The following is a 23,666-nucleotide window of genomic DNA, read 5'->3' on the forward strand; positions in this document are numbered from 1 at the left end:
GATTGGCGTTCTTGCACGTTGCCCGGACACAACTTCTGGGGGGAGGGGGGAATGGGATCCATAGTCTGATGATCAAACATGTCTCATCTGACTACAAGCGACATCTCTTCATCATCAACTGGATCTGGTGCGATGGCGCCTTTCCATCTCAATGGTGGGAGAGCGCCATCATTCCAGTGCTCAAGCCCAGGGGGAGGGGGAAAAAAAAACGCTTGATGTGGATAGCTATCTGCCCCTCAGCCTCACCAACGTTCTTTGTAAGCTGTTAGAACGTATGGTAAGTGAGCAGTTGTGTTGGATCCTGGAGTCACTTGGACTACTGGGTGCATGCCTGGGCGGTTTCTGCCAGGGTCGATCTACCAGTGATAATTTAATATCCCTCGAGTCTGCAATCCGAATAGCTTTTTCGAGACTCCAACACCTGTTTGCCGTCATTTTTTACTTATTAAAAGCTTAAGACACGACCTGGCGACATAATATCCTTGCCGCATTATATGAGTGAGGTCTCTGGGGCCCGTTCCTGATTTTTATCCAGAATTTCCTGTCGCTCCGTACTTTCTGTGTCGAAGTTGTGCTTCTGATAGTTCCTCCCCCCCCCCCCTTCCCCCCTACCCCTGTCCAGAAGAATGAGGTTCCACATTGCTCTGTATTTAGTATATCTCTATTTTTAGTGGCCATTAATGGTCTAGCAGCAGCTGACTTCTGCATTTCGTATTGCTCTCCTCCAGTACTGGTGGTGTTGAGCGGCACCTACAGGTTGCCATCCACAAGACACAGTCATGGGCTCTAGCCCGCAGCTACCAGTTTTCAGCTGCAAAGTTGTGTGTTATGCGCTTCTGTCGGCATCGTACTGTTCATCCGCAACCAGAACTTTTCCTTAATGATGATCCACTCACAGTAGTGGAGACATATCGATTCTTAGGATTTGTTTTCAACACCCGATTGACGTGCCTTCCTCATCTTCATCAGCTGAAGCAGGAATGCTGGCAGCACCTCAACGCCCTCCGCTGCCTGAGCAATACAAACTCGGGTGCAGATCGCTCTATGCTGCTGCTCTACAAAGCTGATGGCTATATGTCGTGCTCTTTAGTACCTCCGTTCATGTCCTGGGGAGTTGTTTCTTCTGTGTACTGACTCCTTGAGCAGCCTACAGGCTATCGACCAATGCTATCTTTATCATACTTTGGTAACGACCATCAAGGAGTCCATCTATGCCCTGGAAGGGTCCAGTCTTTCAGTGGTGTTTGTGTGGACCCCAGGTCATGTTGGAATCCCAGGCAACGAACTTGCTGACAGGCTGGCCAAACAGGCTATGCGGAAACTGCTTATGAAGATCGTCTTTTCTGCAACTGACTTGCATTCAGTACTCCGCCGCCAGGTTTTGTGACTTTGAGAGTCGAAATGGTATAACCTCAGCACGCACAAAAAACTGCATGCCATTAAGGAGACTACAAATGTGTGGCATTCCTTCACACAGCCCTCTCGCAGGGACTGTGTGGTTCTCTGCTGGCTCCACATTGGTCATGCTTGGGTAACACACAGCTATCTCCTGCGCCGTGATGACCCACCTCAGTGTCAGTGCGGCACCCGGCTGACAGTGGCCCATATTGTGGTGAGCTGTCCTTCTTTGGCTGCCCTGCAACGGACTCTTCAGTTGCCAGACTCGTTGCCATTAATTTTACCTGACAACGCCTCATCGACTAATTTATTTTCAAGTTTTATAGGTGACAGTGGGTTTTATCATTCTATGTAAGTTTTAGTGCATTTCCTTTATCCTTTTGAGTTCTCGACTCTAATGCTTTTAGCGCGGATGTTTTAAAGTGTCGCAGAGTGGCTGGCTTTTCCTTTTTATTGTCATGGTTGGCCAGCCACAGGCATCTGCTCTCTTGTTTTTACCCCTTCTAACTGTTTCTTGCTTTTCTCTGTGGTTTTCTTTCCCTGTTTTGTCCATGGTAGTGTTGGTTGTCCTTCTGTTGTTCCTCTTGTTATTGTTCTATGCATCTCCTTTATTGTCTTCTTTCCATTGTGTAATTATTTTACTGGCAACAAGGGACCGATGACCTTGTAGTTTGGTCCCCCCTCCCCTCTCTTCAACCAACCAACCAAGCATCTGATGAGTGTGTCTCCAACATTCATGCGTCATGAATTTTCAGTTCTTGTGCCCCACATATTTTCAGCACCTGCATCATGTGTTTTGCAAAGTATGTACCCTTACCACTTTAGAATCAAAGTAGCTCATAATATTGTGAGATTACATTACTGTTCAGAAGGATCAATAGTTAAGTGTCTTGCCTCCATATTAGGACTGCTGAGGGGAGAGGAGCAGTGAGAGGAATGCAGTGGATCTTAGCGGGCAACAGGGAGAACTAGGGGTGCTTTACACATTATTTGGCTCTTTCTGTTGTAAAGTAAGCATCTTCTGTAATGCCGTAATCAACAGAGATTATCATCTGTGTCATGAAACAAAAATACAATGATTTTCAAATCTACACAGTTAGATGTAGCCGTCTGATTTGATGAACAAAAAGAAATCAAAATATCCACGGGTGTGCTGCCGGTCTATAGTGTCCAACGGGCACAATATTTCGGCGATCATACATGTCGCCATCATCAGGTGAACTGACGGTCTTAGCTCCTGTGAACGTGCCGGCACGGAGATCCGTACGCTATGGCTGCTCAGAGGGAACTGGGTTCGGTCGCGGCGGCGGCCGATTTAAATACCCTCCGCCTGCGGCGCGCTCCCTCCGCCGTCTGCGCCCCGCGCCACGGTCGCGCGGTGGAACAGATTGCGACGGTGTCTGAGATGACGTCGGTGTGATGGCTCTTTCCGCCGTGGTCGTCACAACTATACGTTTGCTCGATTTACTCTTGATTAACCCAATCGCTGGTTCCCAAGCCTTGCTAAGATTATAGCCACAGTCACGGTTTATGAGGTCGTCATTGGTGCGCATTTCGATGGCCTCTCTAACAACGCTGTCCCAGTATCTCGACGTCTGTACCAGAATCCTCGTGCGGTCATACTCCATGGCGTGATTTTCCGACAAGCAATGTTCAGCGACCGCCGACTTGCTCGGATACATCAGTCGAGTGTGCCTCTGGTGTTCACAGCATCAATCCTCGACGGTACGCATTGTCTGACCAATATAAGATTTGCCACATTGACACGGAATCTGGTACACGCTGGCCTTCCTCAAACCGAGGTCATCTTTGGCGCTCCCCACCAGTGCAAGAGTTTTATTCGGAGGACAAAACACAGTTCCGACCCGGTGTTTCTTCAGAATGCGGGCGATTTTTCCCTGAGAGTGCGCCTGTGTATGGAATAAATGCAGTGCCTACCTCCTCCCTCGTGACTTCATCCATCTCAACAGGTTGTGCTGCAGTGGTTGGGCGGAGAGCACGTTGAATCTGCCACTCTGAGTACCCATTTTTTCGAAATACAGTTCTCAGATGTTCCAATTCCTGGGGTAGACTCTCTGCGTCAGAGATAGTGTGCACCCTATGTACTAGAGTTTTAAGTACCCCATTCCTCTGTGAAGGGTGGTGGCAGCTGTCTGCGTGCAAATACAGATCAGTGTGCGTTGTCTTCCGATATACCCCATGACCTAGGGTGCCGTCAGCCCTTCTCTTGACCAAGACGTCAAGGAAAGGTAATTTACCCTCCGTTTCAGTCTCCATAGTGAATTTGATGTTGGGGTGTATGGAGTTTAGATATGTAAGGAAGTCAAGGAGTTTATCCATACCATGTGGTCAGATGACGAACGTGTCGTCCACGTAACGGAAAAAGCAAGTAGGTTTCCATACGGATGACGACAGGGCTTCCTCCTCGAAGTTCTCCATGTACAAATTTGCTACCACCGGTGAGAGTGGGCTACCCATGGCGACTCCCTCCGTTTGTTCGTAGTATTCTCCATTAAAAAGAAAATACGTGGAAGTCAAGACATGCCTAAAAAGTTCAGTGGTCTTCTCATCAAACTTCTGACTAATCAATTCTAGTGACTCTCGCAGGGGTACCCTCGTAAACAAGGAAACAACGTCAAAACTCACCATGATATCTGACTCATCCAACCTGAAGCTATCAAGGCGTTTAATAAAATCCACGGAATTACGGATGTGATGAGGGCATTTACCCACATAAGGACTTAATATTCCCGTCAGGTATTTGGCCAACAAATATGTAGGTGCCCTGATGTTGCTGACAATGAGGCGTAATGGTACCCCCTCTTTGTGAACCTTCGGGAGTCCATATAGTCTAGGCGGCACCGGATCTTGGGGTAACAATTTCTTAGCGTCACCCTCCGGTAAATCTGCGTCTTTGAGAAGCGCTCTCGTCTTGTTCTCCACCTTCTTTGTAGGGTCAACGCTGATCTTCTGGTAGGAATCGTCATTTAGCAGGCTCTGCATCTTATCAGTGTAGTCCTTATGGGAGACAACAACTGTAGCATTGCGTTTGTCAGCCGGTAAGACAACAATTTCAGAGCGCTCCCTCAGATCACGAATGGCCGCCCTCTCTTTACTGCTGATATTTGACTTCATCGGCTTGGATTTCGTCAACGCACAACAGGTTTCACGACGTATTTCCTCGGCTGATTCTGGTGGAAGTCGAGCTGCAACCTGTTCAACGGCACTAACAATTTCTGCGACCGGAGTGAACTTGGGGGTGGGAGCGAAGTTGAGACCTTTCTGCAAAACCGAGACCGCATCATCACTCAACACCATGCCATTCAAATTGATGACAGTCTTGCACGGAACCTGCAGAGATGGTTTGTCAAGGAGACATGAGAACTTAGCTGTTTGACGTCCCGTAGCCTTCTTATGGGTGGAATCAGCTGACACCCAGGTGACACCATCAATCCAATCCCAGGAAAAAGAAGTGAACTTACTAGCCAGTTACAAATGTAGTTTGAGTAATTCCTGTGAGATAAACTCAAGGCTCCGGCGGGTGAATTGCACTCTCTCACGTACCAATGCGAGGCTGGCTCGTTTCTTGATTCTCTTAGCTGCTGCAGAATCGATGTGATGCATAACCTTAGCAAAATTTGGAACAACATTCTCGGAACGACATCTCTTTAGAAAGGCAAGAGTACTTAGCAAACGACATCTACGGTGGCGCAACTTTTCAAATTTCTTCATGCTGCGATACATCTCCTCCCCGTAAAAGTGTATGTTGTGATTCTTGGCCACATGGTATGGATAAACTCCTTGACTTCCTTACACATCTAAACTCCATACACCCCAACATCAAATTCAGATAATTTATTCCTGTTCTTGCAAAGTTTGTTGATTTGCATGCTCAGACAAAAAATGTCTACTTGGAAGAGAGCCTGTTGCACACAAAGTGATACACATTGGTAGACACCCTGCGATCAGGTAATCATAGTCAGAAAGCGCCTGTGGTATTCTTCTCTTGCAGCGGTAGCACTACTGTCATGGAAGCCATAAACATACACCACATCTGCGTATTCCTCATTACTGTAGACATGTGGCATTATTAGCAGGGCTTATACGAACACAGTTACCACCGTACACTACGCAGTTAACTGATCTGTCGCCAGTACACTACACAATGCGGCTTACAGGGCACAACTGCGCAAATGACGAGTGATTGTACTATGTAAGTCACATGACCATAATACGTAGTAGGTTGCATAGTGTAAACATGGCATGTACCTGTGCATTGTTTGCAAGAAAATCATGTTACGGTCCAGTTGTATTGCATATACGTTCATGTTGTGCACATCAATTTTGCAGAATTAAAGTTCCGTCCAATACCCATACTTCCCTGACGAAGCATTTGTGAACCTATTTTCATATAACATTTTTTGTTCAGAATTAATTACACTATCACTGTATATATATCCACTGAAGCGTGTGTATTTTCCCGTAACCATCGATGATATTTTTACATGTGTTGTTTATTCCATGTTGTGAAAACTGGGTTACAGGGTGAGTGGTGTAAGACGTAACACCCCCTTTGATTCCCGGGGGCGATTGCTTGTATCGACAAACGTGTTTGGCGAATCATAGCAGACTATGGGGCACATACTTTGGTATATGCACAATAATCACAATGTTTATATTGACAGAGATAATGAAGCAAGTACATGTTTTTTTAGTGGGACGCTACACTTTTTTTAGCATCATTCGAATGCTCTGGAAAAACCGCATATAGTGATGTAACGCATGTTGCTATTGTGATTCCAACTTTGCTTAAAAGATGCTGGGAAGTATTGTACGATTGAAGGTCGAGGTGGTCAAAGCGGCTGCAGACTGTAAACATGCCTCGCGCGACCCGCAGGCCGAGTTGCTGTGCTCTTTGCAGCATGCATGGCCTACGCTATGTAGGTAAATCGTCATCTGCCCTCTTCATGATACACCATAGGTACAAGGGTGGCAAGTCGCATTTCGTATTTAACTGTGGCACATGCTAGCTAATTGCATATCAAAAGGGGATTGTGAGAACTATGCCAAATGCATGGACATTCCCAGGCTGAAATGAATAGTTATTGTGTGAACATAGCAACCGCTTTGTCATGCAGTTTCTCATTTAAGCTTTGCCCTCTTCCTGCTTACATTTCACACCTGACGCACAGTAAGCCACTGATAATGTTATTGATGGATGCGTCATGGGAAACTTTTCACCGGGTGACGCCTGAGTGCGTCTGTGGGGTAACAAAGTGTCTGCTGTGAAACTACTGTTTCCACAAATAGTATTGGACATTATAATTAGAGAGAATAAACATTTGATAAGATAATCATTTTATTCACATTCATATGCTGACCACCTCCCACCAAATATGACGGAAGGACAACCTAAGTGGTATACACATTGTCCACACACATTACATTTATACTTCAAGGATGTTACTGGTCATTGACACATATCATTTAATAATACATTGGTACCTATTGATAACCTTCACAATTCATAGTGTTGTTAACAAAACATGGCGTTGTACTTTACTTGAGCATGTACTCAAACGGTTTACCCTCGACTGCAAGACACATCTGTAATCTACGTTCAAGAGAATGGGTAACAGATGAAAGGTCAGTGGATGATATGGTGGAGCAAGCTGTGACGATTCGGCGGCGCATGTCATCTGGCATTGTTGGGACTTTGCGGTAGACCACATCTTTCAGTGTTCCCCACAAAATGAAATCAAGTGGAGTCAAATCCGGGGACCTGGCAGGCAATTGTACTGCAGCATTCCATCCAGTCCAGTGGTCAGGAAATGTCTCGTTCAATATTTGACTTGCAACATGTGAGGAGTAAGCTTGGCAGCCGTCTTGTTGGAACCACATACACAGGTGCTCATTGAGTGGTATCTCCTCTAGCAGAACGGGTAGAATGTTCCTAAGAAAGTCTCCATACTTATTTCCATTTAATACTCCTATAATGAAATAAGGTCTGACAATGTAATTTCCTACAATGCTGCACCACACGTTGACACGCCATGGCATTTGGTGCTGTACCTGATGCAGCCAATATGGGTTCTCAACTGCCCAGTAGTGCATGTTATGTAAATTTACTTTCCTGTGATTAGTGAATGTTGCTTCGTCAGTGAAGAGCACACGTTTGAAGAATGTACTATCATCTCGCAGGCGTCACAGAGCAGACCGACAAAATTTGATACGACGTTCGAAATCGCATCTAGAGAGCCTGATGGGATGAAAGGTGATACAGGTGGAACTTACGCCGGTGCTGAATGCGCATGACACTCGTCTGGCTGACCCCACATTCCGCGGCAATACGTCACGTGCCACAATGAGGATCGATAAACGTCATGGCCAGAACAGCGTCTTCGTGGTCTCTGTCGGTCGCAGTCTTCTTCCTCCTCCTTTGTTTGCTGTTAAAGCTGCCTGTTCGCACTAGTGTAGTAATCATTCTTGCAATGGCCTGGCGAGTGGGACACCGACAATCAGGATACATATCCATGTACCGCCATACGGTTTCGACAGCATTCCTACGACATTCGCCATACAGAAGTAACATGTCTAACTTCTCCTGATTTGTGTCCATACCTAGATGTAATGTTCAAGCAGCAACTACGTCTGGATAGGAGACACACGTCCTACTGGTTCAAAGTCGCACGACCTACTAGTTGTACGACGCGCCTGCTTTCTGGGTCGCGCGAGGCGTGTTTACAGTCTGCAGTCGTTTCCGACCGCCTCAACCTTCAATCACACAATATTTCCCAGTGTCTTTTAAGAAAAGTTTGAATCACAATAGCAACATGCATTACATCACTATACATGTCTTTTCCAGAGTGTTCGAATGATGCTATAAAAAGGTGTAGCATCCCATTTAAAAAAACATTTACTTGCTTCGTTATCTCGGTCAATATAAACGTTGTGATTATTGTGCATGTACCAACGTATGTGCCCCATAGTCCGCTATGATTCACCGAAAATCGCATACCGATACGTGCAATTGCCTCTGGAGTAGAGGGGGTGTTACGTGACTCACCCTGTGTGTGTATGTATGCTGAAAAAACTATGTATGCTGTAGTCTTACCAAATTCAGTGTCCATTGTGTTTATCACAGTAGTGATAATGAATCAGTCTTGTGATTTCTTTTCCTCTTTTTTTAAAAAAAATATGAAACCCATGTTTGCTTGCAAGGCAATGAGAGGCTTTGACATTCAGTTGCAGTGCCAGTACGGGCTGCTATCTGGACGTAGTTTATCAGCCAGCTCCCTCCGTTGCCAACTGAGAGTTCAGTGAATGACAAAAAATGTACAAGAGTACCTCAGTATAGCAAAAAAATTTATATTTGTAGCAGAACGATAAACTATTCGTAATTTGTTTTCCTTACTCAGTAACCTTCATCTTTTCATAAATAGTTATGTATTCATTCCACAGAAACTTATTAGAACTAGAGTGTCTTTCAGTAGGCATACTTAACTATCAAATCTGCTCTCCAACATGTTTCTAATCAATTAATTCATTAGTTTAGTCTCCCTTTAGATTTACAAATCCTTAGTAAAGAAAAAGGGCACAGTAGGTTGTGTAGATATGCGAAAATAATTTCCAGTAGTGGCATTAAATAGGTACTTGGGCACTACAGTAAACTTCTGCATCTTGTTTGTTAGGTAAATAGCATCAAAAAGTAACTGATTACTGTTGAGTGTAGACATAGATTGCTGTGTGCTGAAGGGGTAGGCTGTGCAGTTGGATATGGTGTTCTCAAAAAAGCCTTTTATCTGTGTGTATGAGTACTGCTTTGTTTTGCTTCTAGTGCACCAACACTGCTTGGTTGCATTAATAAACTATGCAGTTTAAAAAAGTGACTAGATGTTGTTACATTTAAAGATTTTGCTTTCCAATTTGAGTCTTGACGGCTTCCTCAAGTGAACAGCCATAATTTTTCTGCCTGATCATTTAGCTTCAGTAAAATTTAGGACTTGTTATAACTGCTCCTGTATTTCACTGTCTCTGTCCATTGTGTTTTGATCCATACCATTAAGTTACAAGTATGACTTCACCAGTAAATTGTCACCCTTCAGTGACATATGAGGGTAATCCCAAAAGTAAGGTCTCCTACTTTTGTAGAAGTACATAGACCTCTTTATTTCTACAATGGTTTACATCAATTTACAGCTTGAACATTGAGCTATTTTTCAACATAATTACCATTTCTGTCGATGCATTTTTGTAGACGCTGTTGCAGTTTTTGTATGCCCATGTCATACCAGCTCACTGCCACACTGTTCAGAAAGCTATGAACCTCTTCTTTAATCTCGTCATTGGAGCTGAATCGCGGGGACCACAATTAATGCTGACAGGTACTGTGAGACTCCGATAAAACTCAAACGGGCAATTCAGAGCCGCGGTGGTCTCGCGGTTCTAGGCGTGCAGTCCGGAACCGTGTGACTGCTACGGTCGCAGGTTCGAATCCTGCTTCGGGCATGGATGTGTGTGATGTCCTTAGGTTAGTTAGGTTTAAGTATTTCTAAGTTCTAGGGGACTGATGACCACAGCAGTTGAGTCCCATAGTGCTCAGAGCCAATTCAGAGCCGCAGAAGAGGAATTTTGAGCAAGGGCGTACACATTCTCCGTGACAACGCCGCCCACACATCGCTCGGCAAACTGTTGTTCTCCCACAACAGTTTCAGAGGAACATAATCACCCACCTTCCCTATAGTCCTGACTTGACGCCCAGTGACTTATCACCTGTTCCCTAGGTTAAAAGAACATTTGGCCAGAAAGCAATTCAGCTCCGACGACACGGTGAAAGAAGAGGTTCATAACTTTATGAACAGCATGGTGGCAAGCTGGTATGACATGGGCATACAAAAACTGCCACAGCGTCTACAAAAATGCGTCAACAGTAAGGGGGATTATGTCGAAAAATAGCTAAATGTTCAAACTGTAAACTGATGTAAACCATTGTAGAAGTAAACAGGTCTATGTACTTATAAAAAAATAGCAGATCTTCCTTTGGGATTACCCTTGTATTATTGGAAGCATAATGTATCATTTCTAGATGATGAAGTTACCTTTATATTGTGTTTAAAGATGGAGAGGAAACTATACTGCCAGCACATTGTCCATTTTGGATTTTTTGTGTAAAAGAAACAAGAATACAGGCTTATGTGATTTAACTACACTGGGAAAACTTCTGAGTATATTCCAGGAGACTCGGTGGGTTATTAAAATTACTGGAAAGGACACCTATTTGCTTACAGTATCTGAAAGGATTTAACAGTAATAAATACTCAAGGACTTATTAAAGAACACAAGTAAGAAAAACGAACATTAATGTGCTAAATTGCACTACATATGACCCAATATCTAAATTTAATCACAGTTCAAAAGCACAATATTAAAAATTTGGTTTGATTCTGCGTGATTATTAATTGTTATTTTGTTTCAGTTCCTATGACTTTTTACGAGACCATTTTCGAGCAGAGCACTTTTTATGTGAGGAAGGAGGGTGTGTTGAAGAAAAATTTACATCAGTGTTTCGATCTGCGATAGACTTAAAAGGTAAACCTGAACACCTGTGTGTTTTCTTTTCATTTTTTCTTTTTCAGCAGTGTATTGAAACTTGTCGGATTGCAATTTGCGAGGGATTTTAATTGTGTAGAAATTTATAAATTCCCTCTTTCTTTGTGGAAGAGTAAATATTAAATTGATTTTCATATCATTGTATTTTGTTGCATCATCTGCCATTTTGGTAAAAAGACTGAACGTGATTTATCTCCCAATAAAGGTAATTCAAAATACCGAATGTTGCAAACAACTTAGGACTTTGAGTAAAAAATTAAAAAATAAAAAAAAACACACACACACACACACACACAGTGTTCTTGAATGGCATTTTAAAATTTGGAATGTGCAGCTAAAGATTTGCAACTTGTGACATTTGGTTGTGAATAAATTTTACACATACTTCATTGTTTTTCACTCTGTAAGATGTGAAGAAAATTGAAAGTAGTTTGTGACGGTATGTATGTACCAAGAAGTTAATGCCTGTGCTGAGAAGTTACGACCAAAAGAACTAAAAACAATAACACCGTTTGTATTCACCTTGGCATAATTCATTGATTCATAATCTTTCAAAACTTCGGTTGGTAAGTTTCACATTGCCGTGAAAATTGAGCTTTCATTGATGTTCCTTGTCAATATCACAGTGCTGTATGGAATTAAATTACAAATTTAAACAGAAGGAAAGTGAGAGATTTATGCAGTACATTATTTTCTTAAACATCTAACAAGTGTTACATAAATTAAGCCTCAAATGTTTACACATCAACACAGATTTGTTTAGTTGAAACACCTAAGTGAGATGACGAGTTGGTTAAGATACTGAGCTTGGATTCAAGAGCAGTGACATTGAAGTTCTCCTTTGGTCTTATGGATGTAGGTTTTTCTGAGTTTTCCCTAAGTAATTTAAGTTGAATGTCTTAATGTCTTCTTTGATGAGAGGCACATTTTCTCCCCAAGCCTTGTACAATATGCAGGTGCTCTGCCTCTAATGACATAAACCCTATTCCCCCTTCAACATCTCTTACGGCTCTCCTTCGTGATGGTATGTACAGAAAACACGGTGTGACTGAAAGACTAAATTAAGAGTGGGATAAAATCAAGGAAAGGAAATTCCAGGTTTGGAATGTCATCAATATAAGGAGAGGATAAATTACAACTTACTGTAAAGATGACACCATGACTTGCATACAGGCACAATTAAAGACACTTGCACATTAGCTTTTGGCCACAGCCTTCATCAGAAAAAGAAACACACTATTTATTCGCACAAGCAAGCGTACCTCATGCACACATGACAGCCAACTCTGGAAGCACGGTCCAGAATGCAACTGTCACATGGGTTGTAAGCAGCAATCTGGAGGGACGGGGAGGGGGAAGGGGTAGCAGTATATGTGTGGGGGGGGGGAGGGGGGGGAGATGAATGCTGTGTGGCAGAGTGCTCAGGGACGAGATTGCTGATGAGCGCAGAGTCAGGAGATTGTGGTGTGGGGAGGTGGGAAACGTGGAGCAAAAGAGAGGAGCAGGGAAGATGGGCGAGTGTGCTAGCAGGGGGCAGCACACAGAGGGTGGAAGGTGAGCATTGGGAGGAGGTGATGGACAGAGGTGTTGGAAACTTAGGCAGAGGGTGTGGGAACAGCTTGTTGCCATAGGTTGAGGGCAGGATAATTTAGAGAGCGAAGAATGTGTTGTATGGATAACTTTCATTTGTATGGATAACTTCCATGCGCATTTTGCAAAAGCTGGTAATGGAGGGAAGGATCCAGTTGGCTCAGGTAGTGAAGCAGCCGTTGAAATCGAACATGTTATGTTCAGCTGCATGTTGTGCCACATGGTGGCGGTGGCCGTTCATCCTGGTAGGCATCAGATTGGTACTCATACCCATATAAAAACCTGTGTAATGATTGCGGAGATGCTGGGGATAGGCACAATAAAAAGATTCACACAATCATACCTTTCGACCATTAAGGCCTTTTTCAGCAGTAGACACACATAAACATACGCAAGCGCAACTTGCACACATGTCTGCAGTCTCCGAGAGCTGAAACTACACTGTGAGCAGCAGCACCAGTGCATGATGAGAGTGGCGACTGGGTGGGGGTAAGGAGGAGGCTGGGGTGGGAAGGGGGACGGATAGTATGGTCGGAGTGGCTGACAGTGAATTGTTGCAGTTTAGACAGAGGGAAGGAGAGAAGGGGGGAGGGGGTAAGTAGCGGAAAGGACAGAAATAAAAATAAATTAAAAGACTGGGTGTGGCGGTGAAATGACAGCTGTGTAGTGCTGGAATGGGAACAGGGAGGGGGCTGGATGGGTGAGGACAGTGACTAACGAAGGTTGAGGCCAGGAGGGTTATGGGAACGTAGGGTGTATTGCAGGGAAAGTTCCCACCTGTACAATTCAGAAAAGCTGGTGTTGGTGGGAAGGATCCATATGGCACAGGCTGTGAACAGTCATTGAGATGAGGGGTATCATGTTTGGCTGCGTGTTCAGCTACAGGGTGGTCCACTTATTAGCTTGTAAATCACATGACTGGTTTCACAGGTACCCCTGCCTTTGATGGGATAGGTGATGCTAGTGGCTGGACTGGAGTAGGTGGTAGGAGTATGTATGGGACAGGTCTTGCATCTAGGTCTATTACAGTGGTATGAGCCATGAGGTAAGGGATTGGGAGCAGGGGTTGTGTAAGGATGGACGAGTATATTGTGTAGGTTTGGTGGACAGCGGAATACCACGGTAGGAGGGGTGGGAAGGATAGTGGGTAGGACATCTCTCATTTCAGGGCACGATGAGAGGTAATCGAAACCCTGGCGGAGAATGTCCCTGTTCGCACCCACTAAATCCACCTCATCTAGTCATATCTGCCGTCCCCTTTCTCTACACTTATCCGCACTCAAACCTGCTACCCACAGTAATATACATATATTTATTAATTATTAGTTATTCTCTACTTTGACCTTTGAGACTTATCACAAATTTTAGTGAGCTTTTGCCTTCCATTATCGTCGTCTTCCTCAGGTTTCATCTCTTCCCCCCACCCCCCTGTGCATCCATTTCGTACTTTTCACACACATTTGGGTGTATTTTTGTGTAATTTGGACGTAATTTTACTTATTTACGTGTATTTTCACATTTTTGCACCACCATGGATCCTTGCTCCTTCCATCTGCATCAATGCAGAAAAGTTTCCTTATCCCTAGCCAGATCTCAGTCCCACATACTGTTCCTGTGTTGTTGCTTGGCTCATGAAATCCCCCCCCCCCCCCCCCCCCAATGGACTTACCATCAAATTACCCATCTCTGGTTGCCACCCCTCATTCCACAATGACCTCCACCTGTTCAGATTCCGCCAATCCTTAGCCCTCACTAACATAGTCCTACAAAACCATATCAACCAAGTCCAATCCTTCTTGCAGTACCTTCTCTCCATCCGCAGAATTCTCCCGCTATGTACTCCCAAATTCCTGGAACACATAACACACATGGCAACTCTTGCCCTGTAGGAACTTGAGCAACATTCACAACGCCACCTCAAATAGCTTTCCATCCTGCTCACTTCCTACTCCCGCCTCAGAGTACCGCTATCCACCACTTCTACAACAACCTCCAAACCTCCCCCACACCCCCTCATAGCCGACAAACCCTCTCTCGTAGACCTACTACACTTACCCCAACCTCCAAAACTCCCTCCCACCACCACACAGAACTCAAAACCTAAACAGGCCCGCAACACAGCCATGAACCTTTCTTCTAGAAGCCTCAGTCCCACAGAAATATCAGTCCTTTCCAAAGGCCTCACCTTTTGCCCCATTCTCAAATTCAACCATACAGGACTAGTTAAAGATCTTCTATTCTTCTCGCGGTCCCTACAGTGGAAACACTTTTTCGCCACGAACCCGACCAATCAGACTCAACCAAAGACCAATATTGAACCTTGCCTAACTCAGTTCACTCCTCCATACAACTGTGATCCACACCCTGTTAATTTCCCAGAATTTCTTATCCTCGAACCTTGCCTCACCATCATTCCCCAAATCCCTCAACATGCATACTAAACTTACATCCGCAGAAAGAACTGCAGTCCACCATCTAAAAAATGATCCCGATCTTATAATACTACCTGCAGACAAAGGCTCCACCTCCGTAGTTTTGAACCGCAAGGATTACATGGCAGAAGGACTCTGTCAGCTGTCAGGTGCTTCCACCTTCAAACCATGCGACAGTGATCCCATTCCAGCAATCCAGCAGGATCTCCAGTCACTATTCAAATCCTTCGGCCCATCCTAGAACGTCTCCCCAGAGTCCATCTCTCTACTTACCCCTACCACTCCCCACATTCCCACGATTTACATGCTTCCTAAAGTCAATAAACCCAACCACCCAGGACGTCCCATTGTGGCCAGTTACTGTGCCACCACTGAGAAAATCTCTGCTCTCAGAGACCAACACCTTCAACCTATTGCCCAGAACCTATCCTCCTATATAAAAGATACCAACCATTTCCTTGACCAACTCTCCACAGTTACTTTCCCTTTACCACACCACACCATGCCCTGCTCGTCACTTTTGATGCCATCTCCCTGTACACTAACATTTCTAATGCCCATGGCCTTAATGCTACCGAACACTACGTTTCCAGGCGCCCTATGGATTCCAAACCAACAACCTCCTTCCTATTCTCCATGACCAACTATATCCTTACTCACAATTACTTCTCCTTCGAAGGCATTACCTACAAACAAATCTGTGGTACAGCTATGGGTACCCTCTTAGCACCATCCTATGCTAACCTATTCATGGGCCATGTAGAGGAATCCTTCCTAAAAAAACCCAGAATCCTAAACCCCTCACCTGGTACAGATTCACTGATGACATCTTTGCTATCTGGATTGAAGGTGATGACACCTTATTCATATTCCTCCAGAACCTCAACTTCTCCCCCATTTGCTTCACCTGGTCCTACTCAACCCAACAAGCCACCTTCCTAGATGTTGACCTCCACCTCAGAGATGGCTACATCAGTACCTCCGTCCATATCAAACCTACTAACCACCAGCAATACCTCCACCTCCACAGCTGCCACCCTTTTCATACCAAGAAGTCCCTTCCATACAGCCTAGCCACCCGTGGTCATCGCATCTGCCGTGACGAGCAGTCCCTCTCTAAATATACCAAGGGTCTTACTGAAGCCTTCACTGACAGTAATCATCCTCTCATCCTTGTACAAAAACAAATCTCCCATGCCTTTTCTTTCCAATCTCCCACCACCTCCCAAAGTCCCACAGTCCGGCCTCAGAGGAGCATTCCCCTTGTAACTCAGTACCATCTGGGACTGGAGCAACTGAATTACATTCTCTGCCAGGGTTTTGATTACCTCTCGTAGTGCCCTGAAATGAGAAATGTCCTACCCAATATCCTTCCCATCCCTCCTACCGTGGTATTCCGCTGTCCACCGAACCTACACAATATACTCGTCCATCCTTAAACAACCCCTGCTCCCAATTTCGTACCTCATGGCTCATACCCCTGTAATAGACCTAGATGCAAGACCTGCCCCATACATCCTCCTACCACCACCTACTCCAATCCGTCACCAACATCATCTATCCCATCAAAGGCAGGGCTCCCTATGAAACCAGTCGTGTGATTTACAAGCTAAGCTGCAGCCACTGTGCTGCATTCTATGTAGGCATGGCAACCAACAAGCTGTGTATCCACATGAACGGCCACCGACAAACCGTGGCCAAAAAAAAAGTGGACCACCCTGTAGCTGAACACACTGCCAAACATAATACCCCTCATCTCAATGACTGTTCACAGCCTATGCCATATGGATCCTTCCCACCAACACCAGCTTTTCTGAATTGTACAGGTGGGAACTTTCCCTGCAATACACCCTACATTCCTGTAACCCTCCTGGCCTCAACCTTCATTAGTCACTGTCCTCACCCATCCAGCCCCCTCCCTGTTCCTGTTCCAGCACTACACAGCTATCATTTCACCGCCACACCCAGTCTTTTAATTTATTTTTATTTCTGTCCTTTCCGCTACTTACCCCCTCCCCCCTTCTCTCCTTCCCTCCGTCTAAACTGCAACAATTCACTGTCAGCCACTCCCACCATACTACCCCTCCCCCTCCCCACCCCAGCCTCCTCCTTACCCCCACCCAGTCGCCACTCTCATCATGCACTGGTGCTGCTGCTCGCAGCGTAGTTTCAGCTCTCTGACACTGCAGACGTGTGTGCAAGTTGCGCTTGCGTATGTTTGTGTGTCTACTGCTGACAAAGGCCTTAATGGCCGAAAGGTATGATTGTGTGAATCTTTTTATTGTGCCTGTCGCGACTCAGCATCTCCGCTATATGGTGAGTAGAAACTTTCCTTCTCTCGTATTGTTACATTCCATCCTGGATTTTCCATTGTTTGATTTGTGTGATGATTGCAGCAGAGCTAGTATGACATGGCTGCTTTCACAGATGGCCCAGCTTCTGATGGGGTTAGCATAAGCATGTGACAGTGCTGGAATACGAAGTGCTGAGTGGATGGATTGGGCAGGTCTTGCACATGGGTCTTCCACAGGGACATGATCTTAGTGGCAAGGGGCTCAGATTGGGAGTGGCATAGAGGTGGACTAGTATGCTGTTGAGGTTGGGTGTTTTAGGAGGGATGGCATGGATCTTTGGTATGATGCTCCTCATTTCAGGGCATGAAGGTAGGTAATGTAAGCCCTGAAGAAGGATGTGGTTTAGTTGTTCCAGTCAGGAGTGGAATTGGGTGATGAAGGGGGCACTCCTTCGTGGCTGGTCCTTGGGGGTGGCCTACCACTCCCATCTTTACCCTACTGCCCCTCCCAACTTTACTTCCCTCTTCCCCTCCCCTCAGGGGGCTCAGCATTTAGTTGCTGGGTACGGGCTTGGCAACCCTGGGGTCCCTGAGCTGGGGACTGGGAAATGCCACCAGTCCTCAATACCGTAATCTCTGAGCGTGCTTTAATGACCACCGTAAGGTGCGATGGTGGAATGTTGTACGGTACAGAGCCCGGGGATCTTGGCTTAACTGCCTGGGTCACGAGGATGGTGTAAACCTCTATAAAAAAAACCTCAATCTCAAGATGTGCTGCACGCTGAGGAGACACATGGCTGTTGAGGTAGAACAGTTGCTAGCGGACGACCTCTGGGGAAGCTGCCGTCCCCCGGTTGTATTAGGCTTACCCAGGCAAGTGGGGCTCTGTCTGGGTGGACATTCCTTCCCCTTGCTGCTCGAGGGACCACCATGAAAAGAAATGAGAATAGTGCGTAAGCACAAGTCTCTAAGAAAGGGAAGTTCAACACTTTAAAGTATGACCCCCAATCATTCCCTTCCCTGCCCACGCCAGGGGAGGAACGGCGGTCTGAATTACCTGATGAGACGTATTCTCCTCGATTTCTGGTTTGCAGCCGGACAGATGGGAACTCATTTCTGACCACAAAGCCTCAGTTTTTGTGGAAAATTTAGAGGACAAGTTCGGAGAAGTGGAGGGCATGTTTAAAATGAGGTCTGGAGCAGTCCTCATACAGACAGCATCCCCAGCACAGTCACGGGCATTGCTTGCTTGTGACAAGCTCGCTGATGTTGCAGTCTCCATTACACCTCATAAGAGCCTCAATATGGTTCAGGGACGACGAGCTCCGTGCAAATCTGGAACGCTGCGTGTCCACTTTGTAAGACATGTCTTCAGGGGTCCTAAAGATAGTAGGGTCGCCACCGGCGCCTTCATCTTGGCTTTCGAGGGTGACATCCTGCCCGGGAAGGTCAAGGTGATGCTATATCGATGTGATATTAAGCCTTACGTCCCTCCTCCCATGCGCTGCTTTAAGTGCTGGAGGTTTGGGCATATGTCATAGAGATGTGACGCCAACCCTACCTGTCGGGATTGTGGACGTGCCTCTCACCCCAACGGCCCATGTTCGCCGCCCCCTGTTTGTGTCAACTGCGGACAGAAACATTCACCTTGCTCGTCAGACTGCACGGTTTATCAAAAAGAGCAGTAGATTATGGAGTATAAGACCTTGGACAGGCTCACGTACACAGAGGCTGAACGCAAGTACGATCGACTTCACCCTGTGCGCATTTCATCGACGTATGCTGCAGCAGCTTTGATGTCGCCATCCCTGGCGATGAGCCCCCAAGCTCAGCCGCTTTTTGTGGGCCCTCCAGCCTGGCCGTCTATTCCTGCCCCATGGTAGTTGGGAACACCCTCTTCCGTTGCTCCCCTGTTTTCAACTTCAGGAGCAACAACCCCTCCTTCTTTGGGGACTTCCGTCCCCACCTCTGCGCCGAAGAAGTGCCCGCCTTCTCCAGCTCCCCTTGCGCGGAAGGGATCACTTGGTGCCCTCCCTTCCACGGTTACTGCCCCTCCAGATGTCAGCCAGTGGCTGAAATAGCCACCACCTGAGGGCCGTAGGGCTTCCAGGTCTTCCTCGGTCCATAAGACTGGGTCGGAAAAGCCCACCCAGCCTGATAAACCGAGGGACAAACAGGACCCTAGCTAAAAGAAGAAAAAGCAAAAGAAGGACAAAGAGACAGAAAAGGACTACACCACTGCACCTGAAGATGATGTCGAGCATCTAGCATCCACTCAGGAGCTAGATGTTGCTCGACCCGCAGCTCCTATGGAAGTTGATCAGGCTACTTCCCATTCGGTGGCGGCGATCTCTTCTGAGGCGTGACCTATCCCTGCCAGGTTCTTTCATGTCTTCACAGTTGGATACCATTATCTTTCAATGGAATTACCGTGGTTTTTTCCACCACCTTGCTGAGTTGAAACAGCTTTTGTGCCGCTTCCCTGCCACATGTCTGGCCCTACAGGAAACCTGGTTTCCTGTTCGGCGGACCCCCTCCCTTTGTGGCTACCGGGGTTACTATAATAACCGCGTAGAATACAACAGGGTGTCTGGCAGTGTCTGTGTTTATGTTTTTGACACTGTTCCTAGTGCCCCAGTGCCACTTCACACAGCTCTCGAGGCTGTGGCTGTTAGAATCCGGGCAGGAATGGAGCTTACCATCTGTTCTTTCTACCTTCCCTCGGATGAGGTTGTCCCTCTTGCTGACCTAGCTGCCTTGTTCGCCCATGTCCCCCCACCATTCCTCCTTTTGGGGGACATTAATGCCCACCACCCTTTATGGGATGGGGCCCAGATCTTGGGCCAGGGTAGGAACATTGAAGCTCTCTTGGCACAGCAGGATATTTGCCTCCTTAACCCTGGTGCTCCCACATATTTTAGCTTGACTCGTGGCACAAACTTGGCCATTGACCTCTCTCTTAGTAGCCCAGGTCTTCTTCCATACCTCAGTTGGAGAGTCCACGACGACCTCTGTGGTAGCGACCACTTTCCTATCCTGGTTTCTCTTCAATCCCAACCCCCTGACCGGCTTCCACAATGGTCTCTTCGTGAAGCTGATTGGGCAGCCTACACCTCAGCTACTATGGCCATTGCTCCGCTTCTTGGTGACATTGATTTGGCAGTGGACGAGGTCACTATGGCCATTGTTTCTGCTGCCGAGGCAACTGTCCTCTGTTCTTCAAGTACCCTAAGGCTTACATCAGTCCCTTGGTGGACACCAGAGATTGCGGAAGCTATCCAGGACCACCGGCGAGCCCTGCAACGACACCGGCATCATCCTTCCCGAGAGAATCTGGTTGCCTTGAAATGGCTGCGGGCCCGGGCTCGGCGGTTAATCCGGCGGAGCAAACAGGCCTGCTGGGAACGACATGCTGCCACCATAGGTTCTCGCACCTCCCCATCTCAGGTGTAGTCGCGAGTTTGGCGCATTTTTGGCTTTCGCCCTCATGCATCTGTCTCTTGCCTTTCTCTTCGGGGTACACGTTGTACTGACCCAATCGTCATCGCCGAACATCTGGCAGAGTACTTCGCTCGTAGTTCCGCGACAGCAGGCTACAGCGCAGAATTCCGTGCCATTAAAGAGCAGGCTGAGCGTATGCAGTTGTCGTTTCGCCCGCACTGTTGGGAACGATACAACACCCTGTTTGGTGAATGAGAGTTCCAAAGTGCCTTTACAGTTTGCCCCAATACCTCTCCAGGTCCAGACCGCGTTCACAACCAGTTTCTTCGCCATCTCTTGGCGCACTGTCAGGGAGAATTACTCGCCCTGTTTAACCGCATCTGGACAGAGGGCGTTTTCCCAACTCATTGGTAGGATAGCGTTACCATCCCGGTGCTGAAACCTGGTGCGGATCCGCTGGTGGTTGATAGCTATCGCCCTATCAGCCTTACCAACGTTATGTGCAAACTCCTGGAACGGATGGTGAGTCGGCAGCTCATGTGGTTCCTCGAAGCTCGGGGCCTCCTGGCCCAGCAACAGGAGGGCTTCCGTCAGGGCCACTCAGCGATTGACAATTCAGTCTCGCTAGAGTCGGCTGTTCGTACAGCTTTTACTCGGTGAGAACATCTAGTTGCTGTTTCCTTTGATCTTCGGAAGGCGTAGGATACCACCTGGCACCATAATATCCTTGCTACGCTGCATGAATGGGGTTTACGGGGTCCACTTCCAATTTTTCTACGGAATTTTCTCTCCAATCGCTCCTTTCGGGTTAGAGTTGGCACTTATTTTAGCTCTGCTCATATTCAGGAGCACGGTGTCTCACAGGGCTCGGTTCATAATGTTCCCCTATTTTTGGTGGCGATTAATGGTCTTGTGGCTGCGGTGGGCTCATTTGTCTGTTCCTCTCTATATGCCGATGACTTTTGTCTTTATTACAGTTCCCCAAGCATCAGTGTCGCTGAATGGCAGCTGCAGGTAGCTATCCATAAGGCACATTTTTGGGCATCCAACCATGATTTTCAGCTCTCAGTCTCTAAGACCTGAGTGATGCATTTCTGTCATCATCAAATGGTCCACCTCCATCCAGAGCTCTACCTTGCCAATGAACTTCATACTGAGGAGACGCATCGCTTTCTTGGCATGCTGTTTGATGCTCAGCTCACTTGGACACCTCATCTTCACGAGCTTAAACAACGATGCTGGCGGCACCTCAACGTCCTTCGCTGCCTCAGCCACACTGTTTGGGGGGCTGCACGAACAACCCTTCTACAGCTCTATAAGGCCTTAGTCCAGCCTTGTCTCGAATACAGGAGTATGGTGTACGACTCAGCAGCACCTTCAATGGTGCAGATCCTCGACTCGATCCTCCATTGTGGCGTCAGACTGGCGACAGGTGCCTTCCACACTAGTCCGGTCGCTAGCCTTCTTGTAGAAGCTGGAATCCCTCCCCTACGATTCCGCCGACAACAGTTGCTTGCGTCATACATCGCCCGCGTCCATGCCTCACCCGACCACCCAAACCGCATGCTCCTTTTGCCATCTTCTGCACTCCCCTCCCCACGACGACGGCCTAGGTCGGGTCTCCCGATCGCGGTCCACGTTCGTTCCCTTCTCTCATCACTCGAATCCTTTCCCCTTCCTCCATCCTTCCGGCCCTCTTCTTCTACGCCTCCTTGGTCCCTCCCTCGCTGGCGGCTTTGCTGGGATTTGTCCTGCGACCCCAAGTCCTCCGTTCCACCTGCCAGTCTTCGTCAACAATTCCTGGCTCCTCTTGCCTCGTTTTGCGATGCAGATGTAGTCTACAACGATGGTTCTGTGGTCGATGGATGCACTGGGTTCGCTTTCATCCACGGCGACTACATTGAGCAGCATTCCCTGCCTTGTGGGAGCAGTGTTTTCACTGCGGAGCTGGTTGCTCTTTATCGTGCACTCACTCACCTTTCCTCCTGCCCTGGGGAGTCATTTGTCATATGCAGTGACTCCCTGAGTGGATTGCAAGCAGTCGACCAGTGTTTTTCTCAGGACCCTTTGGTGCGCGGTATTCAAGATGCTGTTTTTGCTCTCACCGAGTGTGGTCATTCAACGATGTTTGTGTGGGTCCCGAGCCACATCGGCATTCCAGGAAACGAACGTGTCGATCGGTTGGCAAAGCAGGCCACCAATTCTTCACCCCTGGAGCTTGGTCTCGTCGAAAGAGACCTCCGGTCAGCCCTACATTGCAAGGTCCGCGATGTCTGGAGCTCTGAATGGTCTGTCTTGAACACGCCAAATAAGCTCCTCATGGTAAAGTCGTCCACAGCCGTATGTTACTCATCCTTGAGGAGCACATGTAGGGACTCAGTTGTTCTCTGCCGTCTCCGAATTGGACATACGCGTTTGACCCACAGCTATCTCCTTCGCCGTGAGAACGCACCCAAGTGTCACTGTGATGCAGGGCTGACAGTGGTTCATCTTCTGCTGGACTGCCCCCTTTTAGCCCCCTTGCAGCAGTCCTTCAATTTACCAGCTGCACTTCCTTTAATTCTAGGTGACGATGCCTCTATAGCTGACTCAGTTTTACGTTTTATCCATGCAGCTGGGTTTTATTACTCCCTCTAGTGTGGGGTCTCTCGCATGATTTCTCAGGCTACACCCACTCCAGCGACTTTAAATTGTGACGTGGTTACCAAAACAGTGTCTTTTATGGCAACAAGTTGTGTTGGTACCTCTATCAAAGCTTTCCAGCTGGAGGGTCTTCATTTGTAGTTGAGTGGCTGACCTTTTACCTGATCCATCAACCACTGTTGTCTGTTTTACTCTAGTCAACTATTTGCTGTGCTTCTTTTAAGTGTCCTCTATTTTGTGTTATTGCGGTGTTCATTTTA

The 23,666-nt window shown here is 46.9% G+C and overlaps 1 protein-coding gene across 1 annotated transcript in view; it reads left to right on the forward strand.

The window, feature by feature from the left end:
- The window catches only part of LOC126236360 (E3 ubiquitin-protein ligase ZNF598), an 84,848-nt gene that overhangs the window by 13,600 nt on the left and 47,582 nt on the right, over nucleotides 1-23,666 (forward strand). The window contains exon 4 of the mRNA XM_049945592.1: nucleotides 10,874-10,986. Coding sequence (XP_049801549.1) covers nucleotides 10,874-10,986 — 113 coding nt within the window. The remainder of the gene's footprint in view (nucleotides 1-10,873; nucleotides 10,987-23,666) is intronic.

This window comes from Schistocerca nitens, chromosome 2 (assembly GCF_023898315.1).
Source record: "Schistocerca nitens isolate TAMUIC-IGC-003100 chromosome 2, iqSchNite1.1, whole genome shotgun sequence".
NCBI lineage: Eukaryota > Metazoa > Arthropoda > Insecta > Orthoptera > Acrididae > Schistocerca > Schistocerca nitens.